Below are 15,967 nucleotides of genomic sequence, written 5' to 3'. Positions count from 1 at the left end.
CTCTGAGATGTTCCCTAAAGCACTCTGCTAGGAGGTGCCCTGTCTCCCCAATGTAGAGGAGACCGCATCGGGAGCAACGGATACAATAAATGATATTAGTGGATGTGCAGGTAAAACTTTGGATGTGGAAGGCTCCTTTAGGGCCTTGGATGGAGGTGAGGGAGGAGGTGTGGGTGCAGGTTTTGCAGTTCCTGCGGTGGCAGGGGAAAGTGCCAGGATGGGAGGGTGGATCGTAGGGGGGCGTGGACCTGACCAGGTAGTCACGGAGGGAACGGCCTTTGCGGAAGGCGTAGAGGGGTGGGGAGGGAAATATATCCCTGGTGGTGGGGTCTGTTTGGAGGTGGCGGAAATGTCGGCGGATGATTTGGTTTATGCGAAGGTTGGTAGGGTGGAAGGTGAGCACCAGGGGCGTTCTGTCCTTGTTGCGGTTGGAGGGGTTGGGTCTGAGGGCGGAGGTGCGGGATGTGGACGAGATGCGTTGGAGGGCATCTTTAACCTCGGATGCTGCCTGAATTGCTGTGCTCTTCCAGCACCACTAATCCAGAATCCCCAGAACATTGGCTGAGTTTCTGGCTTGATTGTCTAGTGATAATACCACGAGGTCACTGGCTCCATCATATGGCAATAGTATTGAAGACATGTCACACCCCTAGCCAAGTTCTTCAATTACAGTTACAACATTATCATCTACCCAGCAATGAGGAAGGTTTCCTAGATATATTCTGCACACCAAAGAGCTGGAAAAACCCAACTCGGTCAATTACCACCCCATCAGTCTTCTCTCAAGCAGCAGTAAAGTGATGGAAGAGGTAATCAAAGCTGCTACCAATAAATAGCAATAAACTGGCATCCAGTTTGGGTTCTGCTAGGGCCACTTCAGCTCCTGACCTCATCACAGCCTTGGTTCAAACATGGATAAAACAGCTGAATTCCAGAGGTGAGGTGAGAGTGGCCACATTTGGCAATGCAGTATCAAGGAGTCCTGGTAAAACAGAATCTGTGGGATTAAGGGAAAAACTCTGGTGGTTGGAGTCATATCTGACACATAGGAAAATGATTGTGGTGTTTGGAGATCCGTCTTCTCCACACCACTGCACCTCTGCAGGCGTTCTTCAGGGAAGTGTCATCGACCCAACCATCTTCAGCTGCTTCATCAGTAACCTTCCGTCCATTACATGGTCAGAAGTGGAGATGTTCACCAATGATTGTTTGCACAATATTCAGCTCCATTTGCAAGTCCTCAGCTACTGAAGCAGTCGATGTTTAAATGCAGCAAGATCTTGGTGATATCCTGGTTTAGACTGATAATTGCTGAAAATATGTTGCTGGAAAAGCGCAGCAGGTCAGGCAGCATCCAAGGAGCAGGAGAATCAATGTTTCGGGCATGAGCCCTTCTTCAGGAATGAGGAAAGTGTGTCCAGCAGGCTAAGATAAAAGGTAGGGAGGAGGGACTTGGGGGAGGGGTGTCGGAAATGCGATAGGTGGAAGGAAGTTAAGGTGAGGGTGACAGGCCGGAGTGGGGGTGGGGGCGGAGAGGTCAGGAAGAAGATTGCAGGTTAGGAAGGTGGTGCTGAGTTCGAGGGTTGGGACTGAGACAAGGTGGGGGGAGGGGAAATGAGGAAACTGGAGAAATCTGAGTTCATCCCTTGTGGTTGGAGGGTTCCTTTGCGGAAAATGAGGTACTCTTCCTCCAGCCGTCGTGTTGCTATGGTCTGGCAATGGAGGAGTCCAAGGACCTGCATGTCCTTGGTGGAGTGGGAGGGGGAGTTGAAGTGTTGGGCCAAGGGACGATTGGGTTGGTTGGTCCGGGTGTCCCAGAGGTGTTCTCTGAAACGTTCCGCAAGTAGGCGGCCTGTCTCCCTAATATAGAGGAGGCCACTTCGGGTGCAGAGGATGCAATAGATGATATGTGTGGAGGTGCAGGTGAATTTGTGGCCGATATGGAAGGATCCCTTGGGGCTTTGGAGGGAAGTAAGGGGGCAGGTGTGGGCGCAAGATTTGCATTTCTTGCGGTTGCAGGGGAAGGGGCTGGGAGTGGTGGAGGTTGGGTTGGTGGGGGGTGTGAACCTGACGAGGGGGTCACGGAGGGAGTGGTCTTTTCGGAACGCATATTGGCAAGTATCATTCATACCACACAAATGCAAAGCAATGGCTATCTTGAGCAAGAGAATCTCATTGTCACCCCTTGACATTCAGTCTTGAGTTCCCCTACTATCCACATTCTGGGTGAGAGGGTAACCATCGACCAGAAACTGAACTGGACTAGCCATTATAAGTTCAGTGGCTACCAGAGTATTTCAGAAGCTAGGATTCCTGCAGTAAGTTCCTTGCCTCCTGATTGCCAAAAGTCTGCCCAAGTCAGGAGTGTGATGGAATACCCTCCTCTTGCCTGGATGAGTACAGTCCAACACGTGAGAAACTGACACCACGCAGGAGTGAGCAAGCAGCTTGATTGACCCCACGTCCACAAAGATCCACTCCCTCCATCACTGACACCTTTCCATTGATTGCTGTCTTGCTGTGGTGGAGGGTACACCCACAACCAGCTCCACTGGGCCAGCATTGTGCTTAGGATCCAAATCAAATCGCCTTCATTCCGATCAAAGAAGGCACTTGAATGAGAGGAGGAGGACAAAGGGAATGTTTCAAAGACTCCCTGAGGCTTCCTTCCAGAAATGCAACACCCATATCAATAGATGGGAGACCCTCATTCAGGAGAAACTGACTTAGAGGAAGGTCTTGTGTGAAAGGATACAGTTGCTTCAGAACTCGAGAGGAAGTGTGGGAAACAAATGCTGACGATCTCAAGGTCAAGGTCCAATTTCCTGGAATCCTCTGTCAAGTGTGTGGTGGGAGATCCAGTTCTAGGATTGGCCTCATTGGGCATGCGTTCAGTGGGTCTTTGTGTGGCCAGTGGCCCAGAATTTCCGAGGTGGACAATCCTCCAGATTGGTGGGTCATTGTTGATCCTAACAGCAGGTATATACCACAGAAACTCCCCAAAGCTCCTCTTTAAACAGTACATTCCAAACCCATAACTGCTACCATCTAGAAGGACAAGGGTAGCAGATACAAAGGAATGTCACCAACTTGCAAGTTTCCCTCCACTGACCATCCTGACTTGGAAATATATTACTGTACCTTTTATGTCACTAGGTTAAATATTCTGGAACTCTCTGCATAATAGCATCATGAGCTACCTCCACCCACTGGACTGCATCAGTCCAAGAAAGCAACTTGTCACCACCACCTCCAGGGTAGATAGGGATGGACAATAAATGCTCAGCTCGTATTGCTCGTATGATTTATCAGTTGTTACACAAGTGCACTAGATATCCTTTACACTATACTAGTGAGCACATTCAGCTGGATATATTAATCAAAAAAAGATTGCACTCACTTTGGGCCTGGTACTGCGTCTGTGTTGGCTAATACATGCATTGTGTCCAAGCAGGCAATTCAAAGATTGTAAGATCATACTTTGGCTCTTGTTTTGAGATTGTTTGGGAAATGATTATAAAGAGTGATTAAAAACAAGAATTTAAAGATAGTTTGTTCTCATTTATCGTAACATCGATGTGCGTCTTGTTAGCAAAGAAAACAAGAGCAGTGAGGTTAGCACTGCTGCCTCACAGCGCCTGAGACCCGGGTTCAATTCCCGCCTCAGGCGATTGACTGTGTGGAGTTTGCACGTTCTCCCCGTGTCTGTGTGGGTTTCCTCCGGGTGCTCCGGTTTCCTCCCACAGTCCAAAGATGTGCAGGTCAGGTGAATTGGCCGTGCTAAATTGCCCGTAGTGTTAGGTAAGGAGTAAATGTAGGGGTATGGGTGGGTTGCGCTTCGGCGGGTCGGTGTGGACTTGTTGGGCCGAAGGGCCTGTTTCCACACTAAGTAATCTAATCTAATCTAATCTAATCCTTAAGAGCCTTAAGTTTCAATAAGGTCGCCTTTCATTCTTCTTAACTCTAATTAATACAAGCTTAACCTTCTCAAGCTCTCTTCATAAGAAGATCACTCTCTACTCAAGATAAATCTAGTGAACTTCTCTGGACTGCTTCCAAAGTCAGTATATTTATCTTTAGGTAAGGGGACCAAAATTGTTAATGTTGTTCTAGATGTGGTCTGACTGCTGCCTTGTATAGTTTTAGCAAGATTTCCCTACTTGTTCATTTGCATTGAAATCATCAGGAAAAGAATGCTTCATGTTACATCTTAACTTCAACTGTTGGTATGAAAACCCACTGACCAATGATGTGGATTGTTTGGTGGGATCATGGTTATCGCCCTTTTGGCACCACTCTGCAGATTGCTGCAGTGCTGTTTGGTTAGGGTGTCTGATCAACTGATGGAAGGTGAACTCCAGCTAACCGCATCATTATTGTTACCCGGTAAAATCTCCTGTTTAGCTGTAGCCTCCAAATAGTGCCCTATTTACTGCTAGTTGTCATTGACATGGAATCTGACTTGAGGACTCTCATCGGTGTGTCACTGGGTCATGACAAATGCTGCTACTTCACTGGAGGTTTAATTTTTGTCATTATACCTTGGATTCGTGCCAGGAAAACGATACATATGACTGGATGAAAATTAAAAACGCAGCCTACTTTCATCTATCCTTTACTGGGATGTGCGGTGAGGATGTGACTTATGATCATTCGTTGTTTACAATTAGCACAAGGAAAAGGTAGTATGGTGCTACCTTTTCATTGGACAATTCATCTGAAGCAAGAGTACCAAGCCTCTGAGCAGTTTGGGAACTGGAACCTTGTTTAGAAAAATCCACAAAATGACACACAATCTGGTGACAGTAAAGGTTGTTGTGTTGGCATGTTTTGAATAAAAAAGAATCTGAACAATCATTCATGTCCTTTTAGAAAAGGAAACCCCCTGTTATTACCTGGTTTGGTCTGCAAGCTTTGAAATCCTAAGGATTTGCATTAAAGCTTGCTAAACATATTTTTTTAAGTGTGCTGTGTAAATCATTTTGTTCCATGTTTGTAAAGTTTCTACATTGAGCAGTATGCTAGCCACGTGAACCTAATTGAATAACCAGATGTAACTTAATTGCATTTCTAGTGAAGTAAGATAAAAATTTCAGTAATGGTTGCTGTTGATCAATACTTATAGTCACGCACTGTTTGCAGGTGTACTTTCAGCATATTTGATTAAGAAGAAAAGGAAGTTTTTTTTTGTTCTTGTTTGTGCTTTATCTCCTTAGTTTTATGATTTAATGGTGAGGTGGGGGAAAAGTCAAATCTTCTGCAAGCTGAAAAAACCAGCCAGCTTGCATGGTGGGGGGAGCCTTGCATTGAATGAGCTGGCCACAATTAGAATAATAGCTGCAAATAGCAGAAGAGAACTATTGACATGTTGCAGCAAAGGCTAAAACAGCATACATTCTACCTTGTGAGCCCAAAGCAAGGGGAGGGTCTTATGGTATAGATACTTGTGAATCAACCTGGTCAGATATTTCCGACATACCGCTGGAGAAGCTGGGACTGGAACCCGGGTCTTCTGGCCCAGAAGCATTACCACAAAAGTCTCGATGTGGTTAATTGAATAAAGCTGATTGGTACAAGTTGCATGTTATTACATTCAACTAGACTATGAAGAGACCAGTGTATATAGGTCTGCACTCCACAAGACCTTCTGTCTTGCCCTTACCCAAATCGGTATGACACTGTCGGTTTGGGTGGAGCTGAATTCAGTCTCCAAAATTCGACAACAGACTTGACACCTCTCACCGCAGCAACGTATATTCTTGGTGACCATTTTGATGGGTTGAAAGTTCCAACTCCACTTCTAGCCACATATTGGAAGCTGCAGCAAATGATGCAGCATCTGATTGATGCATTCCTGAATTCCAAATTTTGGTGAAAGGGAATGAATGTTAAAACAGACACTGAATACTATTAGGTAATTAAATGAAGAAATGTTGACGATTGAGTGTGTATGATTTTTTTTTTCTACCCAAAGTGAGTGCATGTGACTGAGATGATGCCAGCAAAGACCATGGTTCTTATTGGCTTTCCAGTGACACCTTTTGGTTTCTGTAAAGATTTGCAATTCAGATCTGGTGGGCAATCTTTTGAGTCAGCAGAAAGTTAATCTGGATTGCAAGGACCAAACTTGGAAATTTCTGCTCATTTATCAATTTGGTAAAATTGATTATTGCTTTATATTTTCTTTAATTGTCTGTGTTCAGTCGGCTGCTGGGTCAGTCTCATTGCAGGGCTTTACAGACCATGAGCTGGAACCAGTGCAGATTAATACAAAAAAAAGTGTTCATTGATAGTTAGTGACTCCTGCTTTAAGTGAATCTATGTGCTTCCTTTCCATCATAGGAATAATCCTTCAGTTTGTTTCCTGACATAGTACTCAGCATTTGATACTGGAAACATACAGTTTGCCACTCCCGTTCAAGAAACAACTCCTTTGAGGATGGAAAGCGATACTTTTCATGAATGGTTGTGTGCAAGCAGTGAGAGATTGATTGATTGATTGATTGATTGAGTTTAAAGGATTATGTAGGTATTTTTCATTTTCTTGTCCGAAAGTATTGGCAAGGCTGAAATACTGTTCTTTACAATCCAATCCAGTTAAAGCAAGAAACAGAACCACAATCAGCCTATCTTTGCAGTGTCAATTGTAAAATGGCAGGCTTAAGGTTTGTATTCTTTGGGACATTATTTGATGCCAAGGTATATTTTATAATTTGTTTTTTGTTTGATCATGGGATGTGAGCACTGCTGGCAAGGCCGCTGTTATTTGCCCATCTCTCCTTGGTCTTTAGATGGTTGTAACGGTGAGTTGTCTTGTTGAACCGCTGCTCCGCTTGTGGTTTGGATACACCTACAGTGCTGTTATGGAGTGAGTTCCAGAATTTTGACCCGTTGACAATGAAGGACTGACTGATGATACAGTTCCAAGTCAGGATGTTGTGTGAGTTAGAACTTCCCCCTTCAATGGAACACATAATGACGTTCCCCTATATATGCCCCATATTTGTTGCCCTAATGCTCGATATTTGACAAAAGGTCAAATTCCTTTGTATTTTTAGGCAAGTCACAGATTTAGAGTCTTCATTGAAATGAAATTTATTCCAAATTTTTGAAACATAAGTGGGGCTACATAACTAAGTCTGGTCTCAGGATTAAATTTTGTAAAGTGGTAGGAATTGATAGTTTTTTTTTACTAACTATTAATGACCGACAGTTAGAATGACAAGGATATATGATTAGTGTGTGATTTCTGAAAATATGTTGATTTGCTGAAAACAAATTGTTGGGCGTTACCTCAGGAAACAGCACCAATATGTTATATTGTGCAGTCTTTCTGAAAAAACTAGTTACATTTCTGTAACTTCCTCTATGAACACTGTGCAGCAGTTTAACAACATTGTTGCAAAAAACATCCAACATGTCAATGGAGTAAAATCTAAGCTATTGTCTGCCTGAACCTTTTGTGAGGGAAGGATTGATGGGATAAACTGGTACTACAAGTGACAGAATATCCCAGAATTCATGGATTTTTGACTTGAGGAGCCAACAAGATTAAAAGTACAACAAACTTCCAATCTAATTGTGGAATAGAGGAAGGGCAAGCACGTGTAAGTGAGGGAGGGATAAAACAGACTGCATTCTGAATTGATTTTCCAAAGCTACATTCTAGATACAGTGAGGTTAAATGTAATGCTGCTTATATAGTATATGTGGTTATTCTGGTAATCCACAAAAAAGAATGTAGATTTGGCAATGCCTTTCTGCCAGAATGTAATGAGGGTATGTTAACTTATAGAACCCCCCCCGCCATGCCATATACAGTGGACTGCCATGTATATAGTTTCTGTGATATTTAGTAAATATTCCAATTTGGAAACTCCCAAGAGTGCACTGTTCAAATGAAAATAGCGATATGGTAATTTCTTGTAGATAATTTGTGAATGAAATATAATTTTTACAATTTTTTTATTAAAAGTAGGCTTCATGAGCACAGCTGAATATCTATTTGCCCCTTATCTACTTTTCCTGATATTGCTGGTCACATGCACAGTTCCAGATGATGGTGGTCAGAATCTTGGTCTCTAAATCTAAAGTTGCTGAAATAAATTGTCAGCATTTCTAATTACAACCCTCCTTGAAAACTGCAAGCTTAGCTCTGGGATAAGAACTGTATGGCTTGTACTGTCTGCCTGAGTCATCGTGCCCGTATCAATGTTCATGTTGCACTTCACTCTTGCTCAAGCTTGACCCCATCCTGAATGTGCTCATGTGGTTGTTTATCTGTCGTCTGCTGCCTGGAAATGATTGTCTGCAATGCTGGGTGGTAAATGCATTAGCATCTGTCTTCTGTACTTTTTTGTCCAATGTTCTCTACTTCTAATAGTCATAAATTAAGTCAGACCATCTGCGTAAGTATATTAATTAAAGATCAACTAACATCTGATCAGGCTTCTCCAATTTCTCCTGTCCTATCAAATAAAATGGATGAAATTGAAAACCTTGGTCACAGCCACCTCGCCCAAATCTTCAGGACTCTGCCAAAAGCAATTTGGTTAAAAATCAGAACTTCTGGGACTACTTTAATTTTCAAGCTTTTTAAATTTTCTGCAAGCAGTCTTATTAATTATGAAAACGTTGATAGTTAAGCAGCTACTCTTTCTACTAATAGTCAAGAAAACAGTCAAATGAAGATTTCACTTTCTGATCCATATGGGAAAGTGATTCAGTGAAATCGCTGTGTTGATTATCCAGTGGCAGGAAAGGGGAAGGCTGGTTGGGGGCAGGTGGTCACATGATAAAATCTTCAAGAATACACTTGCCCTGAGTTGGCAACCCTAAAGTAGCTGCCGTTGATGGCACCTTTTAGTCCAACAGTATCTGACTAGCTTTTACTTTAGCAATATCCAAAATAAAGATGGAAGGTTCAAATTCCAAAGTGCCAACAGTGACCACTCCTTGGCAATAGGTTGTTAGAACTTTGTCCTTTGTGCACAGTAGTTAGGCAGATATTAAACAGAAATCTATCAGAAGAGCTGCCATAAATGCATTAATTATATGCCCTGTGATTGTTTTACGTTTTACTGTAGCCCACACAACATAGGACCAAGAATATTTTGCCAACTTGACCCCACTTCACGTAAAATTTACTCGCCAGCATCTCACTTTTTCTATCTCCTTGCTGTTGATCAATTCTCTCTTGTATATTTAAATTATTAATTTGCCATGGGATGCTAAGGGATCTGTGTAAACATGAGTTTTCCAGGTACTAACTACTTAGATATACACTGTTGTCACCACCCTCCTTTGCTCATGTATAGAAATGTTAGTCACCTGGACCTAGTCTGCAGGCTGAAGTGAAGTAACATCTCCCTCACTCCCCTCCATCCTCTGCCACCAGGTTAGGCTTGAGCATCAGCATTATGGAAAGACTCTGTTCACCTCCCAGACTGCATGTCATCCTGACTTTGCAACAATAACTTGAAATTTCCTCCAAGTGCTGTTTGCGGGTCTACCACCAGCTGTACATTCAGTTAGGATGGGACAATAAATGCACTTTATCAGTGATTTTCCCCAATGTGGGTTCAAGCAGCGCTCTAGGATGTAAGCACTTCAAACCCAGTGTTTTAACCCTGCTTCCTAGGCAGGTGGATGGTTAAAATACTTAGTTCCCAACAACGTTTTGACAGATTATTTTCTTAGTTCCCCTCTCTGGACTGAGCAAGAGGCATACTTGCCAGAAACGTAGAATGTAGAAATATTTATAGGAACGGGCATAAGACATTTGGTCCTTTTGAACCTTTCCTATATTCATTATGATCTTGGATGATCATCCACCTCAATAGCCAATTCCCGCTTTTCCTCCATATCCTTTGATCCCTTTAGCCCCACGTGCTATATTGTCCTTGAAATCATAGAATGCTTTCGCCTTGACTGCTTTCTTGTGTAGGGTGAGCTCTGTCATTGAGATGTGACATCCATTTTTAACAAGATGGTAGGAGGAACTGGCCAGAAGAAACTCTCAATCTGTGAATTTATTTTCTAATTTAAAGTTTCTCGTGGCCAAGATGAGCAGAAAGCTCCATCAGCCCCACAAAGAAGCAACTGATCTTTCCTTTCTCGGGAGAGTCCTTTCCCAACCAGGGATGATGGTAGTCAAAAGGTGTGGTGCTGGAAAAGCACAACAGGTCAGGCAGCATCCGAGGAGCAGGAGAATCGACATTTCAGATATGAGCCCTTCCTCCGGAATGAAGGGCTTATGCCCAAAATGTCGGCTCTCCTGCTCCTCGGATGCTGCCTGACCTACTGTGCTTTTCCATTGCCACACTTTTTCGAGCCTGATGTCCAGCATCTGCAGTCCTCACTTTCTCCCAGGGATGCTGGTAAACAGTTAAACAACTCCCTGGATGAGGAGGCTTCACAAATATCTGCATCCCCAGTATGGTGGGGCACATCTGTGCAAAAGATGAGACTGAAGCACTCTCTATAATCTTCAGTCAGAATAATTGAGGGGATGATCAATCTGGAGGTTCCCAGCATTACAGACACCAGTCTTCAGCCAATTTTATTCACTCCATGTGATATTCAGAAATGGCTGAAGGCACTGGATACTGCAAAGTCCATGGGGCCTGCCCATATTCTAGCAATCGCACTGAAGACTTATCACAGCTGTGATCCAGTACAGTTACAACACTGGCATCTACTCGGCAATGTGGAAAATTGCCCAGGTATGTCCTGTATACGAAAAGCTAGATGAATCTGGCCAGTGACTGCCCCATCAGTCTACTTTCAATCATTAGTAAAATGATGGACGGTGTCATCATCTGTGCTATTAAAGAGCACGCACTTACAGGTCAGTTTTGGTTCTGCCAGGGTCACTCTGCACCTGACTTATTTTACAGCCATGATTCAAATATGAACAAAAGAGCTGAACTCCAGAGCAGCAATGGGGTGAGAGTCCTGGAGGGTGGTAGGTGTATGGAATGAGCCGCCAGAGGAAGTGGTGGAGGCTGGTACAATTGCAACATTTAAGATGCATTTAGATGGGTAAATGAATAGGAAGGGTTTGGAGGGACATGGGCCGGGTGCTGGCAGGCGGGACTAGATTGGGTTGGGGTATCTGGTCGGCGTGGACGGGTTGGACCGAAGGGTCTGTTTCCATGCTGTACATCTCTAGGACTCTATGACATCACCGAGTTCTCGCAAAACTGGAGTGAATGGCAATCGGGGGAATTGGAAGCATATGAATAAGCAGGGAGTAGAGTGTATGGACAGTGTAGAGGCAAAAAGATTTTAGTTTAGAAAGGCATCATGTATCTTTGGAAACTTGGTAGGCCAAAGGGCCTGTTCCTGTGCTGGACTATTCTTTATTCTTTATACCTGGCACAACAGAAAACGACTCTAGTTATTGGAAGTCAGTCATCTCAGCTCTTTCCACATCTGACTACAAGGCCTCAAAGGATCTTTCCGTATCCGACTCGGTGGCTATCTTAGTTCCTCAGAATAGTGTCCTTGGCCCAAATGTCTTCAGCTGCTTCATCAATGACCTTCCCTCCATTGGAAGGCCCATACTTGCCAATGGTTGCACAACGTCCAGCACCATTCATGACCCCTCAGACACTGAAACAGTCCATATCCAAATGTAACAAGACTTGGATAATATTCAAGCTTGGGCTGACATATGGCAATTACCATTTGTGTCACACAAGTGCGTGGTAATGACCATCTCCAACAAAAGAATCCAACCATCACTCCTTGACATATAATGGCTTTACCATCGCTAAATCCCCTTCTGTCAACATCCTGTGAGTGACCAGTAACTAAGCTGCATTGTCATATAAATACAGTGGCTGCAAGTGTAGGTAAGAAGCTAGGAATCCTGTAACTCCCTGCCCACCATCTACAAGGCATAAGTCGGGAATATGATAGAATATTCCAGCACTTGCTTTGATGTGTGCAACTCCAACAGCACTCCAGAAACAAACTGCTTGTTTGGCACCATATCCACAAACCTTCACTCTCCTAATCACCCAGTACCAGCTGTGTATATCCCCTGCAGGATGCACTGCAGATATTCAACAAGGCTCCTTCGAACCACTATCACCTTGAAGGACAAGGGTAGCAGATCCATGGGAACAGCACCAGCCTGCAAGTTCCCACGTAGCATCCTGACCTGGAGATATATAGCTGGCCCTTCAATGAAACTGGGCCAAAATCTTGGAATTCCCTCCCTGATGTCACCGTGGATGTATTGACACCAAATAGATTGCAGCGTGCCAGGAGGGTAGTTCACCACCACCTTCTCATGGACAACTGGAGGTGGACAGTAAATGCTGGCAAAACTTACAGGGCCCACGTCCCTCAATCACTTTTTTTTTTAAAAAGAAAAACCCAATCTACTTATTCGAATGTCAAAAATGGGTCCCTTTTGGGAGAGGAATTTTGCTGTGGACTAACTATGTGCTGCTGAATTTGAGTCAGTGATTTTTAGACGTATGCAGATTGAGGTATAGGTTGTTTTCTGAACATCTCAGCTCCTGCTCACATGGCTGTCACTTCAAGTAAAATATTATGGTTCCATTCTTGAGCTATTAAGCCGAACTGCAGCTGTCTGATTTAGGTGTGTGTGAAAGATCCTCATGGATCAGAGTAATGCTTGTTATTTAACTACCAACCTGTTACAAAACAAATTAGCTGACACTTAGCTGATTTGCCTCCAGCAAGGTCACATATGGCAATGTAGTTGTTTCATTCGCTAACAAACCATGGAAGGCACTCCAAGGGAATTCATTGGCTGCCAGTCATGTAAAATGCTACAGAAATACAAGTTTTTTTTGTTAGCCTAGCCATTATTCTTTGATATTAATACTATCGAGATTTTGTCTTACAAACCTAGAAGCACTTGATGTAAAAACATTTAAGTAGACAGAGGGAACTAGTTAAGCTCAGTTGGCTGGATCGTTGGTTTACAGAGCAGCGTGGGTTCAATTCCCATCACAAGTTTGAGGACTCTCCTTCTCAACATCATCCCCTGGCAGAGGTCTGGTGGCCCTCAGGTTAAATCACCACCAGTTGTTTCTCTCTACTGAGAGAGCAGCCCCTATGGTTTCATAAGACAACCAGTAGACAGATTAGCTTTGGCACTACAATGATTGGTAAATCCCTAGGGTTTACTGAGGAACAAAGGAACCTTGGTGTAGAAGTCCATAGAATCCTTACAGTATGGAATCAGGCTATTCGGCCCATCAAGTCCACACCGACATTTCAAAAAGGGTCCCACCCAGACCTGCCCTATCCCTATAGCCTTGCATTTTCCATGGTTAACTCACCCATCCCATTGACATTATGGACAATTTAGTATGGCTAATCCACCTAAACTGCACATCTTTGGACTGCGGGAGGAAACCAGAGCACCTGGAGGAAACCCATGCAGAGAATGTGCAAACTCCACACACATGGGTGGAATCGAACCCATGTCCTTGGTGCTGTGAGGCAGTGCTAACCACCGAGCTACCATGCTCTTTCCTCATAGCAGACTTGTTTAAGACAAGAGAGCCTTAGTTTAAAGTGAAAGAAATTTTTCACCAAAAGGGTGGCAACTATATGGAACATGCTGACAAAGAGAGTGGTGCAGGCAGCTAATTTTGTAACATTTTAAAAAGCAGCTGAATGAGCACTCAATGTCAGGGCATCGTAGGCTACAGACAAGTGCAGGCAAATGGGATTAGTGTTGTTTGGTGTTTGTTTGGCAGAGACTTGGTGGGCCAGAGGCCTGGTTCTGTGTTGTATGTCTCTCTCTCTTTCTCTTTCTCTCTCTGACCTCTTATACATGAAAGGAAGCAGAGGAAACATTTATACACTAATACTGCAGGAATAGTATGAAAAGGCCAAAATAACATGCTTTAATTTTTATTTCTGTGTTTTATCAACAGATGAAGTATGTGGAAGAAACTTTTCAATTGCAAAATGAAGAAGTTCTGTTGATGTGTATTGGAATCTCATCAGGGATTGGGCGATTAGTTTTTGGCAGGGTTGCAGACTATTTACCTGGCTCAAATAAAGTTTTCCTTCAGGTAAGGTGGACTGGTGTTATGGGTCAAGTAGCTGCTTACAAAGAGGGAGGGGCCAATTCTGTACAAGCCTGTCACAGAGTCACAGAGGGGTTGGGGGAGCAGTGACAGTACAGTCCTCCTTGTCGCAGCCAATGCATGAACTTGATGTAAGCTGCTGCAGATTCACAAGTTAATTATCCGATAATGGCCTGGGACATGTAACACATCGTGAGCATCTAAACTGTGCTATGTTTCTGTCCTGTGCTACGTTGTCTTTCGGTCAATGAGGAAACATGGAGTCTTGAAATGGCAAGAGCTGGAAATTGTTACCTAGAGGCTGGGTATGAGAACTTATTATGCCCAATTATACAAGACTTGGTACCTGCCATACCTAAGATAATCACTTCCTATTGAAGTTCTCCTCCTCTACTTGTGGGACAGAGTTCAAAGGAACTGATGTGTCTATACTGTGGCTGATCTTGTGGTACCCTCATGCTGGTTACAGAAGTTGCATTTGGTATCAATTACAATTAGATGGGATTACACAGCAATTATTGTCCAATTAGAACAATTATGTTAGACTGTATATTCTGACCTTTGCAAGGGCCTGCTGACTATTGTCAATACTCTGCATGTTGTGCCAAAGGGATGTGACATTTGATATGATGCACCTATTCATGAGCCATACGGTTTACATACCTGACAGCTCACCAGCAACTTAACAGGCAGGCAATAAATACTGACCCAGCCAGTGACAGCCATATGCCACAAACAAATAAAAATGAATTGGATTGTATTAATCCATATTCTGAAAGCTCAAGAACAAATTTGCTAAATGTTTTTTCTACTTTTCCTCATGTAAATAGAAGCAAGTGACAAAACTTTCCTTTGTTATTTCAGGTGGTATCGTTCTTTGTTATTGGGCTGATGTCCATGATGATTCCACTGTGTCAAGGCTTTGGTGGTCTCATTGCAGTCTGCCTTTTCATGGGTTTATTTGATGGATGCTTCATCTCAATCATGGCCCCAGTTGCCTTTGAACTTGTGGGCTCAGAGAATGTATCGCAGGCGATTGGATTCCTTCTTGGGTTGATGTCCATTCCAATGACAGCCGGCCCACCAATTGCAGGTATGGCATGTTGTTCAACAACTGTTCAGTTTAACACAGAAAGCTTTGATTACTTTATATCATCAGAACTTTGGTATTTGGAAAACAGAGAATTGACATATCAGATGAAATAACAGGCCTGTGCTGCTGGCTATTCAAATGATGAGGAATAAATTGAAAAATGACCACATTACAAACTTTGGGCTTTATTAACTGTGCTAGCAGCAACAACGACATTATATTCTGGATAGCCCCTAACTCAGCACACAGCTTATGCTGATTCTCACCTTAGCTTAATGTCAAAATGTTTTAATAATTCTATCAGGATAAGTGACCACAAAGTTAGGGGAAGTTGACGTAGAGAGGCAGATACTTTTTAGTGAGAGAATTCCAGAGCTTGGGGCCTAAGCAGCAGAAGGTACAGCCTTGGCGTTTCAAGGGTTGTTGTGCCAGAGGAGATCAGAGAAGGGGAATGATGGAGTTCTGGAGGGATTTGAAAACAACTGTAAGAGTTGTTAAATGAACGAGGCCCGGACTTGCTCTGACTTTGTTTGTTACTGAACCAGTTTTGATGTGTGGTATTTCTGAGCATTTCATCATCTTTTCTCTTGCATTTGGTTTCCAGAATTTTAAGTATAGACCGTTTTTTAAAAAAAAATCCCTTTTTAATAAAATTTAGATTCTAATTATAATTTATAAAGTAGCCAATCGCTTTGGGATCAGCCACTGATAGAATAGAGGCAATACAGTTTGAACTCTTAGACAAATGAAATGGGGGAGTTATTTTCCATTACTTGCTGATATCCAAGTC

The 15,967-nt window shown here is 43.2% G+C and overlaps 1 protein-coding gene across 2 annotated transcripts in view; it reads left to right on the top strand.

Annotated features, from left to right (window-relative positions):
- The window catches only part of slc16a10 (solute carrier family 16 member 10), a 129,532-nt gene that overhangs the window by 86,436 nt on the left and 27,129 nt on the right, over positions 1 to 15,967 (top strand). For both annotated transcript variants that reach the window (XM_043687148.2, XM_043687150.2), the window contains exons 4-5: positions 13,929 to 14,069; positions 14,949 to 15,177. In XM_043687148.2, the coding sequence (XP_043543083.1) occupies positions 13,929 to 14,069; positions 14,949 to 15,177 (370 nt within the window). The remainder of the gene's footprint in view (positions 1 to 13,928; positions 14,070 to 14,948; positions 15,178 to 15,967) is intronic.

This window comes from Chiloscyllium plagiosum, unplaced genomic scaffold (assembly GCF_037043375.1).
Source record: "Chiloscyllium plagiosum isolate Xiang-an unplaced genomic scaffold, Cpla_swu_hap1 HiC_scaffold_3, whole genome shotgun sequence".
Lineage (NCBI taxonomy): Eukaryota > Metazoa > Chordata > Chondrichthyes > Orectolobiformes > Hemiscylliidae > Chiloscyllium > Chiloscyllium plagiosum.
The sequence above is the reverse complement of the archived record's forward strand: the minus strand, read 5'-3'. Positions and strand labels throughout refer to the sequence as shown.